Genomic DNA, 24,757 nt, shown 5'->3' on the forward strand with positions numbered 1-24,757 from the left:
AGCCTAGTTTTTGGTTACAAATTGGTTGTTTGTATGCCAAAATAAGTCATTTGTTGCATGTTAAACATTCTATCAGACAATTTTTTGATATTAATAATTTATACGTCATTACACAGCTGTATTAAATGCTAATAAATTATCCTCATCTTATCGATTGGGAGTAGGGTTGTCACGGTATGAAAATTTAACCTCACGGTTATTGTGACCAAAATTATCACGGTTTTCGGTATTATCGCGGTATTTTTTAAACGGCGTTGCATATGTTCAGAAAGCATTGATAGTCCTGTTCTACACAAACTGAAATAGTTTAGAAAAGGTTTAACAGTGTTTATTAAACCTAAAATAACACAAAGCCTTAGCAAAAGTGCAACTTTTCACAAGTAAAGGAACAAATAGCTTATTTTTCTGGAACATGTTACAGTAGTCAGTGCAGGTTTAAATGATACAAATCCAAACATTCAAAACATAAACAATATGTAAACAAATCAGAGAAACACCACTTGTTTTCTCATATACTTGTTTTCTTCATTATCAAAATGAAAATCTAAAACTCCAGTCCACACTTGACTTGAGCACTGTACAAGTCAACCTTAAAAAATATGTATTTAAAATAAATAGCCACTTTAAACAAATTACTAAAATAACTACTACACTATGTAATCAAATCCAAATGTTCAAGTATAAATGGCATTGAATAAGTAAACAAATCAATGACAAGGAACTAATTGTATATTTCTCTTCATCATCAACAAATAAGATGCTTCATCCAGCAACAGGGTGTCCGTGACACGGTTTAAATGCTGCCAGAGGACGCTGCGGCTGCAGGATATAGTGACTCGTTGTAGTCTCCCTCAGCCAAAAGTCCTCACGTCATGCATTTAAGCTAAAATGCTAATGTTAACTTACCTTGCACCGGCTGTGGAGACGTGGGTGATGGTCACTCAGATGTGCCATTAGATTCGAAGTGTTGCTGCCTTTTGCAGACTCTTGTTTCCTGCACGTTCTGCAAACGGGATAGCCGTCTTCTATTAACTGTCCCTCAGCATTTTTCAGAAATCCAAACTATGCCCATACTTCCGATTTAGTCTTCTTTGAGGGCTGATGGATGTCCTGGGCGCTGCCGTCTCCTCCTTTGCCCATTATTTCAGCTTCAAAGTTTTGGTTGCAAACTAAAAAGTGTGTGTGCGCGGGAACTTCAGCAGAAGCGACGGTGGCTGGTAAGGGTCACCGCGCCTAAACCGTGGCCACGGTAAACCCACCGAGATAATTTAGTTTTTTTTAAAACTGGACGGTTATTTTTATTGTCAACTTTTTTACTGGGGTTTACCGCTATACCGGTTACCGTGACAACCCTAATTGGGAGTGTCATTGTCAAGCCTCTGAGGAGCCGGTGTCAGACCTGACACAGAGACTCCCGGGTACCGCTGTGACCACGTCGGGAAGGGTTTCCCGCCCACCAGAGAGACTGGACTTGTGAAAATTTTCGTTTTAGTTGACCCCTACATTTAATAACAAAAGGGTGATGTTTCTAAAACAAAGGTGTTTATGTTAGATTATATTGTTAAACAAAAGAGTTGAAAATGCTTGGTTGTAAACGCTGGACTATAAGTCAGGTTTCTGTTAGAATGATACTGTTATGTTGGGTACAAGGTTATCTTACAAGTAAAGTTTTTCCAGCTAAAAGGAGGAGGTGTAGAGGTGTTCAGGATGGAGCCTCCAGGGGGCGCCTTGGGACTGAGAGTGAGAGAAGAAAGGAATGTGTGCCGAGGCAGGAAAAGAATAAAGGAAGAGAGACAGAAGTCTTGTGAAAATGAACAAGTGGCTCCGTGGTCTTCATTTCATCAATTAAAGACTTCTACACCAGCCAACACTGAAAGACACATTAATAAACAGATGCTTTATTAAGATGCTTTGTATGGATTGTATCTTGCTTCAAGCTGTCATTTTCATCAGTTTTTTTCCAGCAACCTCTGGGCTTGTTCATTAGATTTTCTGCTAGCTGAAGATGACTTCAGTGTTTGTCCTCGCTGATCTTCCATGATCTTTATGTGCGTTCTCTTTATGATGGCATCATGAGCAACAAGGTGAAAGAGTTTCAGTTAGTTAGAAGTTGAATTGCTTAGATGTGTGATCTTTTCTAGACTCGTTTCTGTTATGGTGAATCACTTCTGGTGAACTTGTGTATGCACAAACAGACAAATCAGCAAAGTTGGCTTTACATACTTTTCCTGCTTGTTTTTTATGATCTGCTCAATTGTGTCTTAAATCTAGTTTAACTTTTTTATGGCTTCACTTTCATAGACTCCCAGTTTCCACTTATTGCTAACTCCTGAATCTAATTTTGTTAACAAATTATCCACTGGTCCATGATATTTACATACAGTGAGGGAATACTACTGAGCATGTTCAACATCACTGGCTGGACAAAACTTTAAACTTATTTGTACATTTGACTTTCTGTATCTCTGATAAAAGTTCCAGAAAACCAAATATTTTGCTTGCTCTGAGACTTTGTTGAAGAATAGCAGGCTGCGTTAATATAAAGGGAACGATGTAGAAGCAGATACGACCCTTATTTCGTTACGAATGTGTTCAATAACATGTAAAACAAATCACTGTCCAATTCAGATTACTATTAGTTAAATGCGTTTGAAGCTGTTATCATCTTTATTTATAAAGCGCTTTCCATCAACGAGAGATTGAACCAAAGCGTTTTACACACAACAAAGATATAAAAAGTAAAACAACAGCAACCATGCAGTGACTAAGATGAAACGAAATGGTTTAAAACAATAAAGATATTAGTTAAAAAAACTAGATAAGAACGACTAAGAAGGCCAGTGGAATGCCATGGTGTAAAAATGGGTCTTCAATCTGCTCTTAAAAACAGGCAGAGAGGGTGAATCTGCAAACAAGTTATGCTTTAAGCACAAACACGATCATGAAACACTCACCTTTCCCCTCCGGTGTCATCTCTGAGACACATCTGGCGGAACCAGAAACCCACAATGCTGGACGAAACGAGATGGCGTCACTGTTTCTAGATCCAAACATCTTTTTGTTGTCCGTGACTTCAAATGGTTTTTCTTTTTGGGACTCTGGTAGTTTAGTTGGTCCTGAAGTTGAAGTGGTAGCAGCCAGCTGTTTCTCTTCTCTGATTTTTTGAGTGGTGTTCTGTAGCTAAATATGAGAGTGTAAGGAATGGAGGACACAGAAGTTTGGTGGTTTGGCGACAACGACAGCCGGAGGGTCAAATGGTTGCTTTTGGTCCGAAAGGTGTTATTGGTGGAGGTTTTTAGACAAATGCAAGAACCACTTCATTCATTTTTGTTGTTTCTTTTATTTATTTTTTTATTCTCCACAATATTTTTATAACTATATTATGTTAGAAAGTTGTACAGTTTTAAGCTAACTTGTCATTGCAGCTTTATGCAAATAACGTCAAATTGCAGCTTTGAGTTTTTCTTATCAAGAAATTTTGGACAAAATACTCTAAACATCTCACTCTACATCAACAGCTTCAACTACAGTCTGATTTAGAGACATCTTGGTAGGGCTGTCGCGGTTGAGGAATTCCTCCTGCGGTGATTCAGGGTGGCTTAATATTGCGGTGTGCGATATTATTGCAGCACTTTTTTTTATTGCAGTACTATCTAAACATAATGTTTACACATTTAAAAAAGGTTAAAAATTGCCGTGCCTTCTTCAATAACACTTTACTGAATGCAGATCAAAGGGCAGTAACAACACAGATCGCAGTAACGTTTGTTTCTCCGACAGTCGGAGTCCGACTGAACTTAAAAACAACAAAATTCAGGAGACGGTTAAACTTTTAAATGCAAATTTGGCTGCAGTATCTAACAAATAAGAAACAAGTCCCCATTTTGTTTAGTTGTTTAAAATCAAGCATAAAAAAATTACATGCACCGGGCGCGCGCGCGCCGGGGGGGGGGGCACACACTATCATTTCACTTTCACACACACGAATGACGGTGCTTTATAGCTCGGTCACGTCCTTGTTACCCACAAGGAAAACTAGCATGTTAACCATATACGGTTTCAGAGAGGATCTGAGAGGGGTGGCAACATTTGCAGCAACACTGAAAACCCTCTCGGATGGTGCGCTCGTTGCACGCACACGTACCTGCGTGCGTGCGACTCTGGCGAATCTCTCCCGGTTGTTGCTCCACCATGTCAGGGGGGTTTCTTTAGGGTGGATGCATTCCTCCTGCAGGTAGCGAGTGAGCTCCAGCTCGGCTCAAACTCTCTTCAGGACGGTTGCAGAAGCAGTGCTTGTCCGGGACTTCAGGAGGTCTCCGAGCGTTTATTATTATTTTTTTGCCGCTGGTGGCAGCTCTGTCTCGGCCAAGGACTCTGGCTGCGCAGCAGCTGACGTACTGAAAACCAAAGCGCTCCCAAAGGAGCGAAGTAACGTTTCGTTTTGATACCAGTGCAGCCATCCTTCTCAACATGCATCATTGAGTTGAATCAAGTTCAGTAATCGCGGTGGCCCATGATGCAGCGCGGTGGGCTTCTTCATATTGCGATATTTCATTTTTGCAGTTACCGCGACAGCCCTACATCTTGGCATTAAAATCTGCCAGCTATCCTTTTGATGATTAAATAACATTCGTCTTCTATAAGACAATGTGTTAGACTTTATTTCTGCAGCTAAATACAGAACATCATGGATAATTGTGGCTATAAGGAGAAGTGTTCCTGCAAATTTCTACATTAACATCGATCCTGTTGGTTTGGTTTCAGGTGCTGACTACTGAGTTCGGGACACTGTGATGGAAAATCCTGGTAAGAACAAACTTTTAGGAAATGCATCCAAGTTTGACTGGTTAATGCTGAACATGTTTTTAGAAGAGGTTATTGTGATTTATTTATTTAGCTCCATTTTACAGCAAAAGGCTCCAAACACGATGATGATGATGATGATGATGATGAGGGACATATATTCAGTAACTGTACAGCTTCTGACCCACAAAAGTTGCTGCAAAAATCGGTTTCCTGAGTAGAAGAATTGATTTTACTCTAAAACATAACTAATAAACTGAATATATCTGGTTATAATAAACCGATAAACGGTTTCAACCTGATTTTAGTTATTATTCCTTAAAATAGCAACATCTGTTGCTACAAACCAACAGTTTTGTCTTGTTTCTTCTCTTAGCTGGATCATCACAGCAAGCTGTGTGTTTTAAGTCACATGGTGTGGGCATTAAAACCATGATCTGTATTATAATGTACGTGCAATGGTCTTTACTTTAGCTGGACAATCCATTCAGAAGATGTAAAGTTGTGATTAAAAAAGCCTCTTTGGAACTATAAATTACCATTCTAATGAGCATTTAGTTGTGATGGTGCTGAAACACCTCCCAGTCTGCCTTGCATGGGTCTGTTAGGGTGCTTTTATTAGAATAGGTTAAAGGCTTGGCAGTGTGACGCATCGAGCTTTTTATCACTGAAACCTGATAGGTACTCTCACACACGCCTACACGCTAGCAGAGCTGCTGGTTTCTCCTGCTGCCACACACGGCCTTCAATCTGTCACCATTGACCTCGATCGTTTGATAATCTCCACGTATCACCGCACCGGGACTCCGTTCTTTGCTGAATTGCTGCGGTGTGTCAGACGTCTGAGGTTAAGAGTTTGGGATGGCTGTTCAGTCTCAACATATCTGTGAGTAAATATTAGAATTTTTCTAAATGAAAACATTGTTGATTATGCGCGTGGTGGGAACAGATGAAGGAACGCTGATGCGCTCCTCTGTACCTACACTGGCATCGGAGTGGTCACAATAAAGCAGTTTTTTCTTCCCAAAGCAGTTTGGAAGTGATGTTTCTGAATTGAACACAGTTGGAAAACACCTGAAATGCTTTATCCACTCAGACACTTTTTTTCTGAAAGCTCAAACCGAGTGGTGACATACAACAAGGTTTTGTTTTGTTGTCACAATCATATGTAAGGTTGCACGTAAAAGACTTCCTGTTTATCGGCTCTTGTCGTCACAGGATGTTGTCCTAATTACTGCCCTTGTACTAAGAAGCTGCCTTGTGGTCTTACATTCCACACATTCCCATGTCCCAGTTATCCCGACGTGTCGTAACCTTAAATGAACTGCAGAGGGAGCAACAGGGATGCAGGATGGCTTAGAGTCAGGTCGGGGAAGAAAACCAAAGACATGATTAATGGATTATTGCACTCCATTGTTTGTCAGCTGAGTTTAATTCCATTAGCTGCTGTAAATTAAATTCTGTTTGATTTATAGTATAAAACACCCCCTCCCAAGTTTTTTTTATTTATCTCTTCAATAAAAAAAGACTTGTTGACTCCCTCAGTCTAATCTGAACAATCTGCTCTGACAAATGTTCAGGACTAGATGGCCAGGATTTTCTGTTTCTGCTCTACTTGTGCGATTAGAGCCATGTCTTGGCTTAATTTTGGTATTTAGACCACTCCCAGTGTTGCTTGGGTGCATTGGATAGTTTACTTGAGTATCGTAGAAAGGTTTGTCCTAAAACCATCCCCTTTCAGACCTGGCCCTTGAGGTTTACAGCATAAAAACTCTAACCTAAAGTCATCTTTTTGGATGTTGCCAGTGAGTCACAGTACACCTGAGCTGAGTCACTTCCTCTACTCATGCACTGAGCTCCAACTCAACCAGGCTCACGTTCCACCTCCAATTGTCTCATCTTGCAGAGCCCGCCCCTTCCCCTTCAGATAACACTGCTGTGTTGATCTGTAAACTGGTGCACTGCGTTGCAAACCCCTCAGGGCTTGTCGACTGGACCTGTCAAAGTTCAAAACTTGCCTGCCGTGAACTTTGCCCCTAGAAGAATCGGCTCTTGGGAATGAATGGCATCTTAGACGTCCACGTTACCTTTCAGGCTTACCTTATTTGTAAATACTGATATCCATGAAGGGAGGGGCCTACGTACTGAGAGGAGTGTGTTTGTGTTTTAAAGCCGGATAAGGGAAGAGGGGAGGGAGAAACGAAATAACACAGACTGAAGAGAAGGGGCGGGTAAGACTGCACAGCCAAGAGAAAGTAAGCGCATCAAGCAAGCAGTCAAGACGATCTGTAGTTCTACCAGCTGTGTGTGCTCAAAGAGGAGTGCGGTGGTCCTGTCACGGGCCTCCGGATAGGCAGTGCCTCACAGGAACCATAGCATGGGACACAGTGTTAGCAGTGTGACTGTGGCCCAGCAACCAGCCCAGAGCGACACTGGTGAGTCTCAGGCCATATGCTCATCTAGCAACTGTTGTAAACGTGACTTTAGCTATTTTTGCAACGGCTTGTCAGGTGTGTCTTTGTTCTTGAACAAACCAGACACCAACAGCTCGTATAGGAACAGGTGTTTTCAAAGCAAAGAGAAACGAGAGGGAGACAAGCGGAGACAGGTGTAGAAAAAATGTGTACAGATGGAATGTGGTGATTGTGAAATGCTCAAACCATACAGACCTTGCTCTGTGCTCGCAGCTCTCCTGTAAAAGTCAGTGTGAAACCAAGATTAGTCCATTGAGGCCAATGTTTCATGCTCTCCTCGTGTTTCCAATCCAATTTCGTTCCAACTTTCTGCAAATGTCTTTGCAGTTTTTACGTGTTCAATTAGTGCAACTCTGCCACCAACTCAACATCTGGAATCTGTCTAGTCTTTGTCCGTCCTTCGTTGTAAAACCACAGCCGTACACCTTGTGACTGTTGCATTTAAGTCAAGGTCCACTGTTGGGTTGCTGTTACTCCCCCTAGTTACATATTTGCTCTCCCTGCTGATGTATTTTTGACTCTGGTTTGCCATTCTGAATAGTTGGTGTCAACTTTTCATGTGATCGGCATGAGTCATACGGACAGCTTGACCACAAAGGACCAAGGAAGTGCATCAGTGTCCTTTAGTTTGTGCATCTTTTGTGCTTTAATGAGATCTTGCAATTTAAAGAAGCATTTGTCATTACTGAAGTCTGGGCCTTGATTCCAACGGTATGTTTATACATTAAAAACTTTATTGGCTCCAGCTAAGGCGTCAGGAGTCTGTGTTCATATTCTGAGCACATTTACCATGCAGCTTTTGTTGTAGCCATACCACAGAAGTGTTCTCCTTGTTTATTGATACCCCACTCTACCCAGTTCCCAGCACTTACTGGTGCCAGAACCACCTGTGATGCTAGTTCACGGATCTGAGTGTGCCTACATTTCTGCACGAGATTTCACAAATGCAGCCAATGGCTTGCTTTGCGTCGATATTTTTATTTTTGCATCTTTTCTGTTTGGTCCCTTAACTTTTATTGTATTTAAGAACTCAGTTGTTCTTGTAGCCTAAGGTGAAACATTTTAGTTTATTTTTTTTATTAACTTCTACGTTTTAAGGTAATCAATATATATGTAAAAACACATAGTAGATCATCAAATGTAGCTGTTCTAAATCACGTCCAAACTGCATTGAATGTATACAGTTTACTAATTATTGAATAGTCTTGTGTTGTTGAACATGGAACAAACTCAGTAAAACGGTTGAGTGTCCTTATTCCTGAATGCTGCAGATTCTTTAGACATGTGGAATTAAATATTGACTCAACAGTGTAGTGGAAGCAGAACAATACTTTAGGCCGAGACTGGTAGCTGCACGGTGGAACAATATTATGAACAGTCGTGTTTAAACCTACCTGTTCCTCTAATTTAAATTCTGTGTCATTAAAAATTGTATGAATCTATTTGGAGAAGTAATGAAATGAGTCTGCATGTGAATGTGCTGTTACCCTTTATGGCTTTACGGGCAACGACAAACTTTAAGTTAATTCCTGTATTCGAAGCCAGTGCCGTTACCAGGATCAGGTCCGAAAGTGCATTCAGTGTTTCCCCTAGGAAGTCAAATTTTCCAGTGCAGAGTGGAGACAACCCATAGAAGCACTGATTTGATCTCATTTCAGAGAACAATAGAACAGGTCAGATGCACCTAATAAATAAAATTACTAACAAACTCGTCTGTTTCTTAGCTTCAGTGTTCTGGTGCTGAGAATATCACTAATGCGGATCAAAGGAGATACACAGATGAATGCACCTCTTATTTATCATTTGGAGACTACATTTACTGCAGCTGGCAGAGGCAGAGATTTTTTCTATTGATACACGGATTTACAGAATCATTTTAATTGTTGATAGGGGAAGACTGCAGGAGGGAGCGGTAAAATACAGGGGGTCCCCAGCAAAAACAAGAAACTTTACGAGTCTGATGATACCCGCTGGTTTTCCATCAGGCAGTCACGGGGCAGCTCCAACGACCCAGTGGCTGTGCTGGGTCAATGTTATCGAGCTCAGTCCGGCTCAGCCGTGAACGAGCCGAGGCGACGTCATGCTCTGCTTAAGAAGAGGTGTTATTTTCCCGCTTTAGAAGAAGCGTCCAACGTGTTTTTGTGCTTTCTCCGAGACATGTCACGTCGCTAAGTTGTTAGCACCGCTCGCTAACACGTCAATAGTGCAGCGTAGCCTGCTGGAGGTTTTAAGGGTTCAGATGAAACACCCGACCTCTCACGCTGCTCACACATCGATTTTAAGTTGTCGCTGTTGCGCTCACGCCGTAATACAGTATTAGATGTGGTTAAAGTCAGACATGAAAAAATGAATAAATTTTACATAATAAGTGATTTTACATAATAAGTGATGCTTAGCCTGGTGGGGGGAGGAAACCCTGTCAAGATCGTCAACACTCGTTTATCTTAATGCTATTGAAACATGTAAGCCACAAAGCATTATATCCACTGCTACCTTTCTAATTTTAAACTCAGTAACTTATGCTGGCACTTCACCTTGCCCTGCCTGCTCCTTGCTGCCCACCGGCTGTGATCACAAGCGACAACATAGTAGTTCCCGCTGCTTCTTCGGGAAACAGCGCAAAAAAAACAAACAAAAAAACTTGGGATATTGTAGGCGTGGCGGTGGGATTTCAGCCGTGGCGGGCCGCCACGGCTACGCCTATGTAAGGGAAACCCTGGCATTTGCATGCGTCAAAGAAAACCTAACCATTACCTTTAAATAGACTGGTGTTGTTTTTTTTAATGCATGTAAACACATTAGTCTGGCTGTGGTTGAACTGGGGCTTATCTAGCAGAATTACCTAGATAATGCGATAGGAGCCTGACTTCATCTGCATGTAAACGACTCAGTTGAGCTGTGACCAGTTGGAGAATCATCTTCTGGAAGTGAAGACATCACAGGAGTGGCCTTCTGACAATATCATCACCACAATGTAACGTGTGTAAAACCGTCAGATAGTACAGCATGTACTAAAGCTGTGCTGCAGCGTTGTTTTCCATTCCTTCGGTCGTTGTGCATATGCTGTTTTGACTTTGTCTGCATCACTCCTGCCAACGTTTGTTTGTGTTTGTGTTGCTATGCTAACCTAAAGGATGCCAACAAGAGAGGGTACGTGTCGCCACCTACTGTAGTAGATTGGAGTGCATTCATTTGAGGGTTTGGTTTTTAAAGTACATGTAAACTAGGATAAAGGCTCCCAGTTTATTGCTGTGGATTGACCTAGATCAGTGGTTCCCATACTTATTTAGCCGCGCACCCCTTCTATGTTCCGACCATGTCGACGCACCCCCCAGCCCCCCCATCATGGCATGGCTATATATATATATATATATATATATATATATATATATATATATATATATATATATATCAGACGTCAAGCTAAACAGACAGGGTTAGAAAAATATGATCGACCTTTTTCCCCATCACTTTCATTTTTTAAATAGTAATTAATAAACATTTGATACCATTACAATTTCCTGTGATTTAATTTTAAATGAATATTTAGAGTGCCCAGGTAGCACATAAAAAAAATGCAATTAAACAGTTTTCTTAAAGTAGGAACGTTTAAACTGTGCGGCCAGAGCTCTCTCCTTCCTTCTGCTCTGTGTAAACCTGAGCTGATCACCTACTTGTGCGTAATCAAATGTCTATAGGGGAAAAGATGGAAAGTAAGTAAGTAAAGTTTATTTATATAGCGCCTTTCACAGATATAAATCACAAAGCGCTGTACAACATGAGTAAAATCAGGGCAAATACCTCAAACCTATAAAAACATCATAAAAACAATAGCAGTGACAACAATAGTAACCAAAATCAGGAGTAAAAACAAAGTCAAGGTGTGAACAAGAACAAAGCCATCTTTTAGAATATTTAGCGGGGGAAAGCCTGGATGAAAAGGTGAGTTTTAAGATGTTTTTTGAGGACCTCTACAGATTTCAAGAGACGGAGATTAGAAGGTAGACTGTTCCAAAGTCTGGGTGCAATAGTCTGAAAGGCCCTGTCCCCTTTGGTTTTTAGTCCGGTTCGAGGAACAGCCAGGAGGTTTTCAGATGTGGATCTAAGGTTGCGAGAGGTGATGTGTGGGGATAAAAGCTCAGATAGGTAGCTTGGAGCCTGGTTGTTAAGAGCTCTATAGGTCAGGACTAAAACTTTAAACTGTATTCTATATTCTACCGGGAGCCAGTGGAGGGACTGTAAACCTGGGGTGATGTGAGCTCGTCTGCTGGATTTGGTTAGGAGTCTGGCTGCTGCATTTTGGATGGCTTGAAGGCGTGAGAGGGAGGTTTTGCTGAGACCAGTAAAAAGAGTGTTGCAATAGTCTAAGCGTGATGACACAAAGGCATGGATTATTTTTTTCCAGATCTGCAGTAGAAACCAGTTTACGGACTTTTGAAATGTTTCTCAGTTGAAAGAAACAAGAGCGGGAAATGGTTTTGACTAGGGTTGCACAATATATCGAAAAATTATCGTCATCGCGATATAGGGCTGGGCGATATGACGATTTTAGACCGTTTTATGATCTACACATCTGACTGTCTGTCATTTTTGAGAGACCTTTTTATCACGATTCACAGCTCTGCTGTTGAATTTCTGCCTCTGAATGAAAAAGGAACTTACCTTAGGTGAATGACACGCCTTTGTTTGACCCTTAACCAATCAGAGTGAGTCAGAGTAATATATTAGTGCCCCACTTGTTTTCACCTGTGTGTGAACAAACATGGCTTCGGCCACGGCTGGGAGCGACAGCGAGGTTTTCGTTCCGAAGAGGAACGCCTTTTCCATAGTACCGACCGAGCACCGATTCACGTCATTTCAAACGGTGCCTCGTTTCGGTACCCGTCCTTCATAATGAGAACTTGCCAAGAAATCTGCGCATACGCAAGAGCGTTATGTCGTCGAACCCTGCGAGCGAGTTGTAAACAGAGCAGCATGGTAGAAAGAACGCACGCTAACGCTTGGGTCCACTTCACTAAATGTGATGGGTAACTGGGTGATGATGAAACCAGCGACGGACAACGATCTAAGTGAGACATCCTCATCTTAATCTGCTCCGGTAGGTAAATGAAATGTTTAAGATAACGTTACCTTGATATGTTAGCTTCCGTTTCGCTAATGGTGCGTTCGCTTTCTCCTCGGAACTCCGAATTTCCGACTAGATGAACATGAACGCGCTCTAAAGTTTGGCTTCACTTTACTAAATGCGATGGGTGATTGGGTGAAGATGAAACCAGCGACAATGATCTAAGTGTGAGGCATCATCGTTTTAATCTGCTCCAGCAGTTAAATAAACTGTTAAAGATAACGTTAGCTTGATATGTTAGCTTCCGTTGCCACCGTTGTTATTAGCTAATGGTGCGTTTGCTTTCTCCTCGGAAATTCTAACTTCCCAGTAGGAAAAATCAAATGAAAAAAGATGGCAAAAGGAATAAAGATACACAGTAAATTTAGTTCACAGTAAAGATGTTTGCTTCAGTTTAATAATCAGCTTATAAAACTACAAGAACAATGTTAAAATACAAACAGTTGAATGTTATTTATCGTGATATTTATCAAATATGGTTATATATTGAGAAAAATATATATTTAATTATAAAAGAGAATTAAAATAATAAACACTCAAAAGTATCAAATTGGTACTGTTAAGTGCCGGTATCGATTCGTAGGTACCGGGAATTAGTACCGGACCGATTCAAATGTCAAATGTACCCATCCCTATCCATTATATGGAACTGGTTTGGTTTTTCACCAGATGACAAAGAGTAGCGAAACGTCATTTGCAAAGTTTGCAAGGAGAGCGTCAAGGCAAGCGATGGCAACACCACAAACTTGTTTAATCACTTGAAAAGAAAGCATCCCAAACAATACAATGAGAGCCAGCTGGCAGCTAAAGCTAAAAAGCCTGCGGCTACAGCGGCTAGTGCTTCTTCCAGGCAGCAAACGCTAACAGAAACACTCACAAAACTCACTCCCTACGACAGAGACAGCAGACGACGGAACAGCGTGACAGATGCAGTGACGTACCACTTGGTTAAAGATTTGTGTCCCGTGCGAACAGTAGGAGTGGGATTTAAGAACATGATATAAACATTGGATCCGCGCTACGAGTTTTCCAGCTGCAAGTATTTTTCGAACACCGCCATTCCACGCATGTACGCTGAATGCAAAGTGAGAGTTGCAGAAAATATTCAGAATGCGCAGTTTTTTGCTACCACAAGCGATCTCTGGTCCAGCCGCACATCAGAGCCGTATTTGAGCTTAACTATCCACTACATGAGCAACTGGGAGCTACATAGTATTTTGAACAAGTTAATGTTTGCACAATACGTTTGCAATTGACATGTTTGCACTTTAAATATGTTTACGATTTTAGTTTATGTTAAGTTACTTGAAAAACGAGAAAAACTGATTTTTGTAATTGTTTCTCTCAGGGCTTTTATCATCTCTGGTGTGAGTTTAAAATATAAGTGTGTTAGCACTGTGTTGATTATCCCTAATATGAGTAAATGTTTATTTATTCAATGTTTCACTTTTTTAATACGCAATTGAAGTTATGCTATTCATGGATAAAAAATCGTGATAAAATCGAAATCGTGATAAAATATTGGAAAAATCGTGATATTCTATTTTTGCCATATCGTCCAGCCCTATCGCGATAACAGGACGTGCAATAGGCCCATCGCAAAACACGGCAAAAACTGCGATAAATGTTTGGTTCAAACATTTCCATCCGTGTCCTACATCGGCTTTTTGTAAACCAGCTCTGTTTTTTACGTGGAAGTATTATTTGACCAATCAAATGTAACCCTTCTGATATGCGGCCAATCAGATGGGTCCGTTCATGTAATACGTCCACCCCCTACGTAGACCCTTACCCCCAAATTCCACTGTCTCCGCGTCGCTCCGCCCCCGCTTTCCGTTGCTGCTCACTTCCCTTGTTCGTCATGCTGGCTCAGATTAACGAACGCACTTTGTGCTGAGGTTTCTGGAATCAGCGCTGCTTTCAAACGTGAGTCCGCTGAGTGTCGTTAAGCAGCTGATAATAACTGAGCTGACTCCGACACGTGCCGGTGAACCAACCCACCTTAGCCCCAGTCTCCGGTTAGCTTCCAGCTAAAAGGCTACAGCACTCTCCTCCCAGTCCCACCCTGCTAAAGAGGGCCTGGAAAAGTTCCCCCACACATCAAAAGGATTTTTCCTTTATGAGCTTTTATAACCTTGTTAATCAGGATAGTTGATTTGCTGCTGCACATAAACTGTCAGTCAGAAGCTCTGCTAGCCGCTTATCTTAGTTCAATTAGTTAGCCTGTTATCAGAATCATAATTGCAGTTTCATCATCTGAGCTGCTTTTTAAGATCTAGGTAAACGTGTTCAATTTGGGGATAAAAACAAATGTTTTCCCATATTTTCCATGTAGTTTTTTTTGCCAGTTCCTCTTCTGAAAGGTAGACAATTGTTTTTGTCTTTCCCTCAGAAAATCTTAATATTCTCCTAGTTTGGCCCAGCACAGTTCACTTCCCAGTTACAGCAACAGCCTTGTATCATAACCACATAAGTGGAGAAAATGTTCAGTAGCAATGAGAGAATTAGCTGTTGCATTTAAGTGATGTTAACTATTATTTAACATTTAAACTTATTTTCTGATATTTTTATTTATTCTAAAACCCTGGTAAGGGATGTTTTTCTGTATTTGGAGCATCAGAAAAAGTTTTATGGTGGAGGTGATGTTTTAAAGTCACTGAGAAACTGCATGCATGCAGTTTGTTGTTTTGCTGCTAATACAGTAGCGGGTGCAGCTGCTAATGCAGTAGCGGGTGCAGCTGCTAATACAGTAGCGGGTGCAGCTGCTAATACAGTAGCGGGTGCAGCTGCTAATGCAGTAGCGGGTGCAGCTGCTAATACAGTAGCGGGTGCAGCTGCTAATACAGTAGCGGGTGCAGCTGCTAATACAGTAGCGGGTGGAGCTGCTAATACAGTAGCGGGTGCAGCTGCTAATACAGTAGCGGGTGCAGCTGCTAATACAGTAGCAGGTGCAGCTGCTAATACAGTAGCAGGCGCAGCTGCTAATACAGTAGCAGGCGCAGCTGCTAATACAGTAGCAGGCGCAGCTGCTAATACAGTAGCGGGCGCAGCTGCTAATACAGTAGCGGGTGCAGCTGCTAATACAGTAGCGGGTGCAGCTGCTAATACAGTAGCGGGTGCAGCTGCTAATACAGTAGCGGGTGCAGCTGCTAATACAGTAGCGGGTGGAGCTGCTAATACAGTAGCGGGTGCAGCTGCTAATACAGTAGCGGGTGCAGCTGCTAATACAGTAGCGGGTGCAGCTGCTAATACAGTAGCAGGCGCAGCTGCTAATACAGTAGCAGGCGCAGCTGCTAATACAGTAGCAGGTGCAGCTGCTAATACAGTAGCAGGTGCAGCTGCTAATACAGTAGCGGGTGCTAATACAGTAGCAGGTGCTAATACAGTAGCAGGTGCTAATACAGTAGCAGGAGCAGCTGCTAATACAGTAGCAGGTGCAGCTGCTAATACAGTAGCAGGTGCTAATACAGTAGCAGGTGCAGCTGCTAATACAGTAGCAGGTGCAGCTGCTAATACAGTAGCAGGTGCAGCTGCTAATACAGTAGCAGGTGCTAATACAGTAGCAGGAGCAGGTGCTAATACAGTAGCAGGTGCAGCTGCTAATATAGTAGCAGGTGCTAATACAGTAGCAGGTGCAGCTGCTAATATAGTAGCAGGTGCTAATACAGTAGCAGGTGCAGCTGCTAATACAGTAGCAGGTGCAGCTGCTAATACAGTAGCAGGTGCTAATACAGTAGCAGGTGCTAATACAGTAGCAGGTGCTAATACAGTAGCAGGTGCTAATACAGTAGCAGGTGCAGGTGCTAATACATTAGCAGGTGCTAATACAGTAGCAGGAGCAGCTGCTAATACAGTAGCAGGTGCAGCTGCTAATACAGTAGCAGGTGCTAATACAGTAGCAGCTGCTAATACAGTAGCAGGTGCTAATACAGTAGCAGGAGCAGCTGCTAATACAGTAGCGGGAGCAGCTGCTAATACAGTAGCGGGTGCAGCTGCTAATACAGTAGCAGGTGCAGCTGCTAATACAGTAGCAGGTGCAGCTGCTAATACAGTAGCAGGTGCAGCTGCATGTTTTTGCAATAAAAATGTTATGTTGTAATGGAATTCATGCATTAGTTTTTGTTTGCTTTGAACCCAGAGCAGACGTCACACGCCAGACGACATCAACACTGCATACTTTAGTATTTGTTCATTTATCGTGAGTAATATCGATATCGCAATATTAAGCACTTTTATCGAATATCGCAGGTTTTCCTAATATCGTGCAGCCCTAATCTAAATAAAGAATTGGTTTCAGAGGGCGTTTCAGATAGTTTTGTTGGTGCATGATTCATCAGAACTTCATGAAAATTAGTAACAGCCTGAACAGAGATAGTAAGCGAGCTAGTGTTAGCTTCATTTTTGCCAACTTTTCTACATGAAAATACATTAAAATTTACAAAAAATCTGGAATATTATTTTGATTAAACTTTTGCAATATGAGGTTTTTATCTTACACAATAATTCAGACACAGTAATGGTGCCATGTTATTGGCGGAGGTTTTTAGATACACGCTTTATGATGAGGACAAAGCCATTTTTACCGCAGTTTTGCTCAAAAACATCAGTTCAGTCCCTGTGATCCACTTGCTGTTCACCTCCTCTCTCCCTCCTCTCCTGTGGGTTGGAACCCGCACCTTCGCACACTGGTGTGACGTCATCAGAATTCTGCTCGGTTCGGCAACCAGACTCGGTTCCGTGTTTGAAATGTGTTTCCCTACCGCGCACGGAAGCGGCAAAATTACGTTTAGCGCTCCTAAGAAGCGGATTCTCAGCGCTCTGCTCATAAAACAGAAGACCTGCAGGCCTCTGAGTTAATCCTGATACTGTTCAGGTGTAAACACTGTGCTTCATCCCTGTGTTTGAACTCAGAAGATGCTTCTTGATGCCACAGATATGTGATGATTGAGCTTTTTCTTTATTTTACTCCAGAATAAGAGATTAAATTATTACTAAAGCAGTTCAGTGTAGTTAGTCATTCACATGATTCTAACATGCTGTGTGTGTGTGTGTGTGTGTGTGTGTGTGTGTGTGTGTGTGTGTGTGTGTGTGTGTGTGTGTGTGTGTGTGTGTGTGACTGCATAAGACAGCATGGCAAAGTAATGGCTCAGGAAAATAACTTGTATTTAATAAACAATGATGTCTCTGCAGTGTTTATGATAATGTTTTATCTTATATTGGACCTATCTTTGGTCTGGGAGGTGTAACATATCATGATACAAGCCTTTTAAAACATGTTAAAGTGTTACAAGAGGAGATAAATGCATGAATTTGAAGTTCATATTTGGAGACCAACCTTCACAGTCTGGAGAATCACGCTGGTGAGGAGACACCATTAGTTCTAGTAACACCTGGGCTCCCCAAGGCCTGTTCTGACAGGATGTACGTTACGGGACCCTTAAGGATTCCAATTGGATGATTGGAGGATTATTTAGGAGGATTGGGATGAACAAACTGGTTTCAGTGGTGAAGGCTCGGCATTAAAATTGTAGAAATGCAAAATAACTACACTTTATTATCTATATAAACATGTACTGGGTCCAGTTTTTTATTTTATTAAGGACTTTTGTCATAAATCATTACAGAAAATCCAAATCCTCTCCTCCAGACAGTGAAGAACTGTGTTTCGCATACGTCACTCCATCACGTAAAACAAGCTAGCTGCTGATGCTAATATTGTGAATCACTGTTATATGTTTACTTTCATGCTCCTAATTATTACGTAAAATTGCGTTTACAGCTGCAGCAAAAGGTCTGAGCCATGTGTCTATGTCCTACACGCATTTTTAAATAACAGGTCTGATCTAAAATAATAACCTACATCTATAAATCCATCTAGAACCGCACCGCTACTTCTGGACTCCAGACGAGTCCCGTTAGCATGACTGCAGCAAAACTAACCGTGTTCGCTCCGGTAAGGAAAGAACAAGTCCTTTGGGAAAGCTACGACACACACACACACACGCACGCACGCACGCACTCACACACACACACACACACACAGATATAATCTAAAAGATGATCTCTATATTTCAACATTAAAACCTCCATGACATCCTGCATTAGTGCAAACAACGAGTTGAGCTTCGGAGTTACTCCAGCATCAGGAAGATTTATTCTGGTAAATTGTAGGTTCATTATTTTCCAGAGTTATGTCAATAAATACACACAGCAGTAAAACTGTAGATTACTGAACTATATTGGGACACATGATGGAGCTAAAATCAGCTGAAAACTTGTCAGCTTAGAGCTCCCAATGGAGCACAGAAATGAAATATTTAAGAAAAGTAAACAAACTGTACCGATTTTGGTTCTGAAGATGAACAGAATCCTCCTCTGTGTCCAAATCAGGTCGCAGTTCTTCTGAGTCAAACGGTCTAAAACATGTCTGCACCTCTGGTAGTGATATCCAGCTGGCGGGGTCGAAGTTCGGTTGAACTTCTCCAGTAATCTAATAACCGTTCTCGTCGCCGTATCCCAGAGAAAAAACAAATCTGATGGACTAGTAGAGGCTTCAGAAGCTATATCTGATTGATGACACATTGTTCTCTGCTATAACGCTAACGCAGAAACACCGGAGCCAGGCATTGTTTACTACAGCTGTTTCAGCAGAGCTCCATGTGAAACGTCAACTGCTGCCCAGGGCTTAGACTGGAAGTTAGTTTCTGTTTTTCCTGGGCCGGTCACAAACATCAGATTTTCTTACAATTCCAGCCGTCAAAATCCAAAAACCTTTTTCATCTGAGATTTTAATACACATTTACACATGCTGTTCAAACAAATTTTGCCTCTGGCCGATATCTTTAAATGAGTGAGTGAACCCACTACCAAAGATGAACTCTGCTAACTTTAAAAATCAGCTGCTCTAAATAAGCATTCAGGGAAAAGTCATGGGCTTGTGACTATAACCTAATTTATGTTACTAGTTTGCAGTGAAACTGCCTTTGTACTTCAATATGCATATTTGTTCATTTAATTAAAAAAACGGCCACTTTGACATTTATACCCCATTGTCTTTTTTTTAACTATTCCATAAGAGCCCGTCCTTGCACAGTCAAAAAAGTTACTTTAGCCCTTTTCAGACAGACATTCTGGAACATTTGCGGACAATTCAATCCGGTTTTTAACCGGAACTGTGCTTTCAGACACACCACTTTTGTACTGGAACTTGTCCTTTCGGCTGCGTTCACACAGCAGGGAAAAGTTCCAGATGTCTGACTGCTGCGGGGGGTGGGGTGGGGTGGGAATCGGACTTATGTTAAGAAGAAGAAGAAAATATCATTTCTATAGCGCCTCTCAAGATAAAAATCACGAGGCGCTTAAGCATAATTCTGCGCACATGAAGACGCATAAGAGACCTGGATGATGAAGCTCAAAGGAATCAGTGAAGCGCTTCGTCGCGCGTCTAGGTGGTACCATAGGAGGCGAGCTGCCGTGGTTCGCCGCATGCTACAGCAGCGGGCTATATAGGTGCGCACAGCGTCCCCCGGTCCCCTCCTCCTCCTCCTCCCCCTCCCCCTTGTCCGGAACTTTACCTCACCAGTCTGAAGCAGCCACCCTGTCCGTAACAAGTCCAGACCTGTTACTAGGGGGCTTCGTCCGGATAAATTTCGGAACACGTTATCCGGATGTTTGTATTCAGACACAAAGGTCTTACGGACAGATTCCGGAACATTTCCGTTTTTCATGGCCTGTCTGAAGGGGGCTTAAGTAACTTTTACTCTGACTACATTTGAAATAAGTTACTTTTTACTTTTACTTGAGTACATTTTGAGGCAGGTAATTTTACTTGTAATTGAGTAAAATTTCATGAAAGTAATTATACTTGTACTTAAGTACAACATTTTAGTACTCTTTCCACCTCTGCTTATAACTAAACTATGTTAGAACATTTAGAGGCATGAAAAAACTGTTTTAAGCAAATTTGTTTACCAAATTTGCTATAGCAGCCTTGTAAGGAAAATGTGTCACTGTTTTCATTTATTAGATTTGGACAGCTTGACAGTTTAAGTCCTTTTTTGTTGTATGTTTTGATTCTGAGCTCATCCAGGAATTTCCCGTTGAAATTGTGACTCTGTAATTACAGCCACTCAGTGTTGTGCAGGCAGTGACTTCTGTTTGTTGACTCTTCACCTAAGAATTAAAATAGAAGTTTCACACCCAGATCTTACCCAAGGAGTTTAATGGCAGGACACCAAATTGGGAATTTTGAGTCACTCTTTGTCACATTTGTGAACCTGTTTTTTTTTTTTTAGCTTACTGTATCATCTTCCCTTCTGATTGACACCCATTACTATTTTTAACCTGAGTATAAAAATACTCATGAATACCATTATGTACAGCAAGCAGAGAGTAATGAAAGTCACAGGCTTATAGAGTTGTCATGAAGCAGTGCCATTTTACATCTGCAGACAAAATTCTTCAGATTTGAGTTTTGTAATGCAGATGCATCTTATGTTGTTGTAATGGGTTTGTTAGATTTAAAGAAACTTGTTCAACTGTAACGATGCATAATAGAAAAGCAACAATATGATAACTTCTAAATAGTAAACAGATTTCATCGCGTAACCAGAACGGTTCAGACTACTGCTACATTGAAACTGTTTCAAATAAAAGCTGTGTTACTGTACTTGTTATGTGTCAATTTTTGTTGCCTTTGCATGTTTGTGCAGATGATGAGGTTGACTTGCAACAGAGCACAACAGGGGCTGAAGAAGGAAACTCTGATGGAAAAAGCAAGAGTAAAAGCAAGATGTCCAAAATGAAAGGGTTATTCAAGTTTAAATGGAAAAAGAAGAAACCAAGTAAGACGTTTACTGAAACATCCATAGGTATGCTTGCTACTTTTAACATCTTTGTTTTGCATTAACATTCAATCAAATCAAAATTATTTTATCTATCCTGCTTGATGTTAAAAAAAAATGTTATGAATTTTTTGTTCCTCAGCCTTGGAAAGAAAAATTTCTGTAAGAAAATCTCGCCAAGAGCTGATTGATAGAGGAGTTTTAAAGGATTTCCCAGAGTACGGTAAGTAGAATATCATGTTCTTTATTATTATTCAAAACATTCAAAACAATCTCAAAGTAGCTTTCATTAATGCTTATCTTATTGTCTCTTCACAATAATAGAGAGCAATGACGTGAATCGGCCCAAAGCTCCCCCAGTGAACAATGGGCACCATGCACCATTAAATGCAGATAGAGTGCCAGAAATGCCAGTATTCCAAGGGGAGTGTGACCTGAAAGGGAATTCTTTAAAGTTTTCTGGAGATGAACGGAGAAATAGAACACAATCGGATTCTTGTAGAACTAATAGGGAACCTCTGGATGTGGACTCTCATGCAAGATTCTCAATGGATATAGATCCCCGAAATCGAATTCCTTCGGATTTTGATAAGAAAAAAGCATCTTTACAACGAGGACTTCAACTAAATGATAGGTATCGCAGAGAGGAGAGAAGAGATTCCAAAGATGATAAAGAGAGGAAAGACGAAAAGACAGAAAGAGACATTCGCGAGCGAAAGGATCGAGAAGAGAGAGAGTCTAGGAATCTGGATGAAAAAGAGCGGAGGGATCGGGACGAGAGGGAGAGAAAGGTTCGAGATGAAAGAGAACCAAGAGATTTGAATGAGAGAGAGAGGAGGGATCGAGAAGAAAGGGAGAGGAGAGAACGGGATAACAGAGAACGGAGGGATCGAGACGAAAAAGACAGAAGGAGTGGCGATAACAGAGAATGGAGGGATCGAAATGAGAGAGAGAAAAGGGATCGAGATGAGAAAGAGAGGCGAGACAGGGATGAGAAAGAGAGGCGAGACAGGGATGAGAAAGAGAGGCGAGACAGGGATGAGAAGGAGAGGCGGGACCGCGACGAGAAGGAGAAGCGGGACCGCGACGAGAAGGAGAAGCGGAACCGCGACGAGAAGGAGAGGCGGGACCGCGACGAGAAAGGGAGGCGGGACCGAGACGAGAAGGAGAGGCGGGACCGAGACGAGAAGGAGAGGCGGGACCGCGACGAGAAGGAGAGGCGGGACCGCGACGAGAAGGAGAGGCGGGACCGAGACGAGAAGGAGAGGCGGGACCGCGACGAGAAGGAGAGGCGGGACCGCGACGAGAAGGAGAGGCGGGACCGCGACGAGAGGGAGAGGCGGGACCGCGACGAGAGGGAGAGGCGGGACCGCGACAAGAGGGAGAAGGTCAGAAGAGAGTGGGATGATAAGGATAGGAGAGAAGATCAAGATGTGCGAGTTGAGCTTGAATGGAGAGAAATTCGGGATAACAGAAAAGACAAAGGAGAGAGAGAAGATCGGGACAGGAAAGAAGCTTCAACAGAGAAGGACATTAGGGCTAACAGAAATGAAAAAGAGCCAAAAGATCAACTTGAAAGGAGAGAGAAACCGATGCCTCAGCAGCTTCAGGAAGACTCACGGATTGTGGCCAATCCAGAGACAGACAAAAACAAGAGAGTTCGCCTGGACAGGGAGGTAGACCCAAGGAATTCACTGCCAAGATACAGCTTACATGTGGAGGTAAAAGAACGTCAAGGTAAGAGGGTGGTCATTTGATAAATATTTTACTGTAATGTCACTTTAGCAATAAGATCAAATTGATTTTGTGAATTCTCCAAATAACTTTCCCTTTCCTGCTACTGTAAGGTTACTCAGGTCGTATAGCAGCACCCAACAGTCCTAAAAAGTTTTGCATTGGCTTAGGATCGGTTATAGTTGTGTGAACTAGTGTGTAAGTTCCTGGCTCAGTCAGAACAAAGCTACAGACGATCGATTTGTTCTTTCATGTACAAAGTAAAGCAGAGCCTAAAGGGTAGCGCGTGAAACCATACCTATACACCTGTTGACAGCGTGGTCCTTGATGTTAATTAAAAATGTAAGACAGAAACAAAATGAGCGTAGAATGTGTCATCTAAAATGGTACATGCTTAGTTCTCTGCCTTTCTGACAGAACAGACCCCATACTCATTAGTACAATCTGTATTTGGAGCTACAAACACGCCACATTCATGTTGCTGTGATTAGCCAGAGAAACCTTGCAAAGTTTTAAGAGGGATCTGTTTTGGATATCAATGGCACTTCTGTTATCTTCATCCCCATCCCTTGCCTCCATGTTGCTCTGCGTGTTGACCTCTTGTGTTTCCTATGTGTGTGTGTGTTTGTCCTCACCTCTGTAGAGTCTGCTGGTGTCCGTCACTCCCTTGATCCCCGTTTGATGCAAGACTCTCAACAGGACCCTCCCCTACCCAAACATGCTTTGCTTCCCCCTAAATTCTCTGCTGGTCTTCCCATTGAGTTTCCTACAAGTCCAACCCCCACTGCCTCATCATCCTCCACCTCCTCCTCTTCTTCCTCCGACTCTGTTTCGTCCTCTGCTGAAACAGCTGTTGCCAGGCCACCAAGGACAATTTCCCTAATGGTGGACACTCTGCCTCGAACCCCGCTTGCTGCTGCTACACCTGCTGAGCCTGACACACCACCCCCCATTCCTCCCCATGCCAAGCAACCTCCTCTCCCTCCACCTAAACCTACCAACCGCAACAGCAACCCTGTACCATTGGGTGAGTTTTATCATGGCATAAAACTGTCCTCTCTCTTAAACCAGCAGCTTTGGTCTTTGGTATATCTTCCCTTTTGTCAGCTTAGTCATAAATTTCCAAAAAATGGAACAAAGTAAGTTCCGATTTTACGTTCCGAGAGCTACAGCATCCTAGCCTGGCAAGCCACCCTACCATGGCCCATAGAAAAAGACCAGTCAGGGGCCAAATCTACGATTGTCTTTCAAACAGTCTCCGCATGCTATTGGACAACCAAAAAAACATGACGTACTCACCGCTACATATGTGGGTCAATGGGGCAGTCCGCCATACATTGTCAAAGAAGACCGAAATAAAGCTTTTTTTCTAAATAAATGACTTGAGCATCTCTGCTCTTGACTACAAAAAAGTCAAAGTCTAAAAAGTCCAAAGTTGATGCCTAAACCATTTCAAACTAGCCATTGCCATCATTGTTTCTGTGCATTTTTCGGCACTTCTTTGTGTCACACTGTGAGGACTCTCAAGAGGTGGCCCACTGTACGGTCCAAGATTTCATTAAACCAAACTGCACAGCATCTCACTCTAGCAGGAAATGCTGATAATAATCCTAGAATAATCGCAGAAAAGCACAAGTCAGTAAAAGCAGACAACAGCGGTGAATAGAGAAACAGCGCCCACATGTTCTTGTGTGTATCATTCACTGTTGTTAATGTGTCGAATGCTACCCTGGCATTGTGCTCTCGTCACTAGTGTTTTACGTCATTCTCTGGGTGTA

General features: G+C 42.1%; 1 protein-coding gene across 11 annotated transcripts in view; it reads left to right on the forward strand.

The window, feature by feature from the left end:
• The window catches only part of phactr4a (phosphatase and actin regulator 4a), a 50,639-nt gene that overhangs the window by 18,129 nt on the left and 7,753 nt on the right, over nucleotides 1-24,757 (forward strand). For 5 of the 11 annotated variants that reach the window (XM_015976457.3, XM_054736509.2, XM_054736510.2 and 2 more), the window contains 5 exons: nucleotides 4,765-4,806; nucleotides 21,114-21,272; nucleotides 21,388-21,468; nucleotides 21,570-22,982; nucleotides 23,623-24,006. In XM_015976457.3, coding sequence (XP_015831943.2) covers nucleotides 4,794-4,806; nucleotides 21,114-21,272; nucleotides 21,388-21,468; nucleotides 21,570-22,982; nucleotides 23,623-24,006 — 2,050 coding nt within the window. In that variant the 5' untranslated portion in view covers nucleotides 4,765-4,793. Of the gene's footprint in view, nucleotides 1-4,764; nucleotides 4,807-5,484; nucleotides 5,690-5,713; nucleotides 7,239-21,113; nucleotides 21,273-21,387; nucleotides 21,469-21,569; nucleotides 22,983-23,622; nucleotides 24,007-24,757 lie in introns of those variants that run through there. The other 6 variants (XM_070547670.1, XM_015976453.3, XM_015976455.3 and 3 more) reach the window with 6 other exon arrangements.

This window comes from Nothobranchius furzeri, chromosome 19 (genome assembly GCF_043380555.1).
Source record: "Nothobranchius furzeri strain GRZ-AD chromosome 19, NfurGRZ-RIMD1, whole genome shotgun sequence".
Taxonomy (NCBI): Eukaryota; Metazoa; Chordata; class Actinopteri; order Cyprinodontiformes; family Nothobranchiidae; genus Nothobranchius; species Nothobranchius furzeri.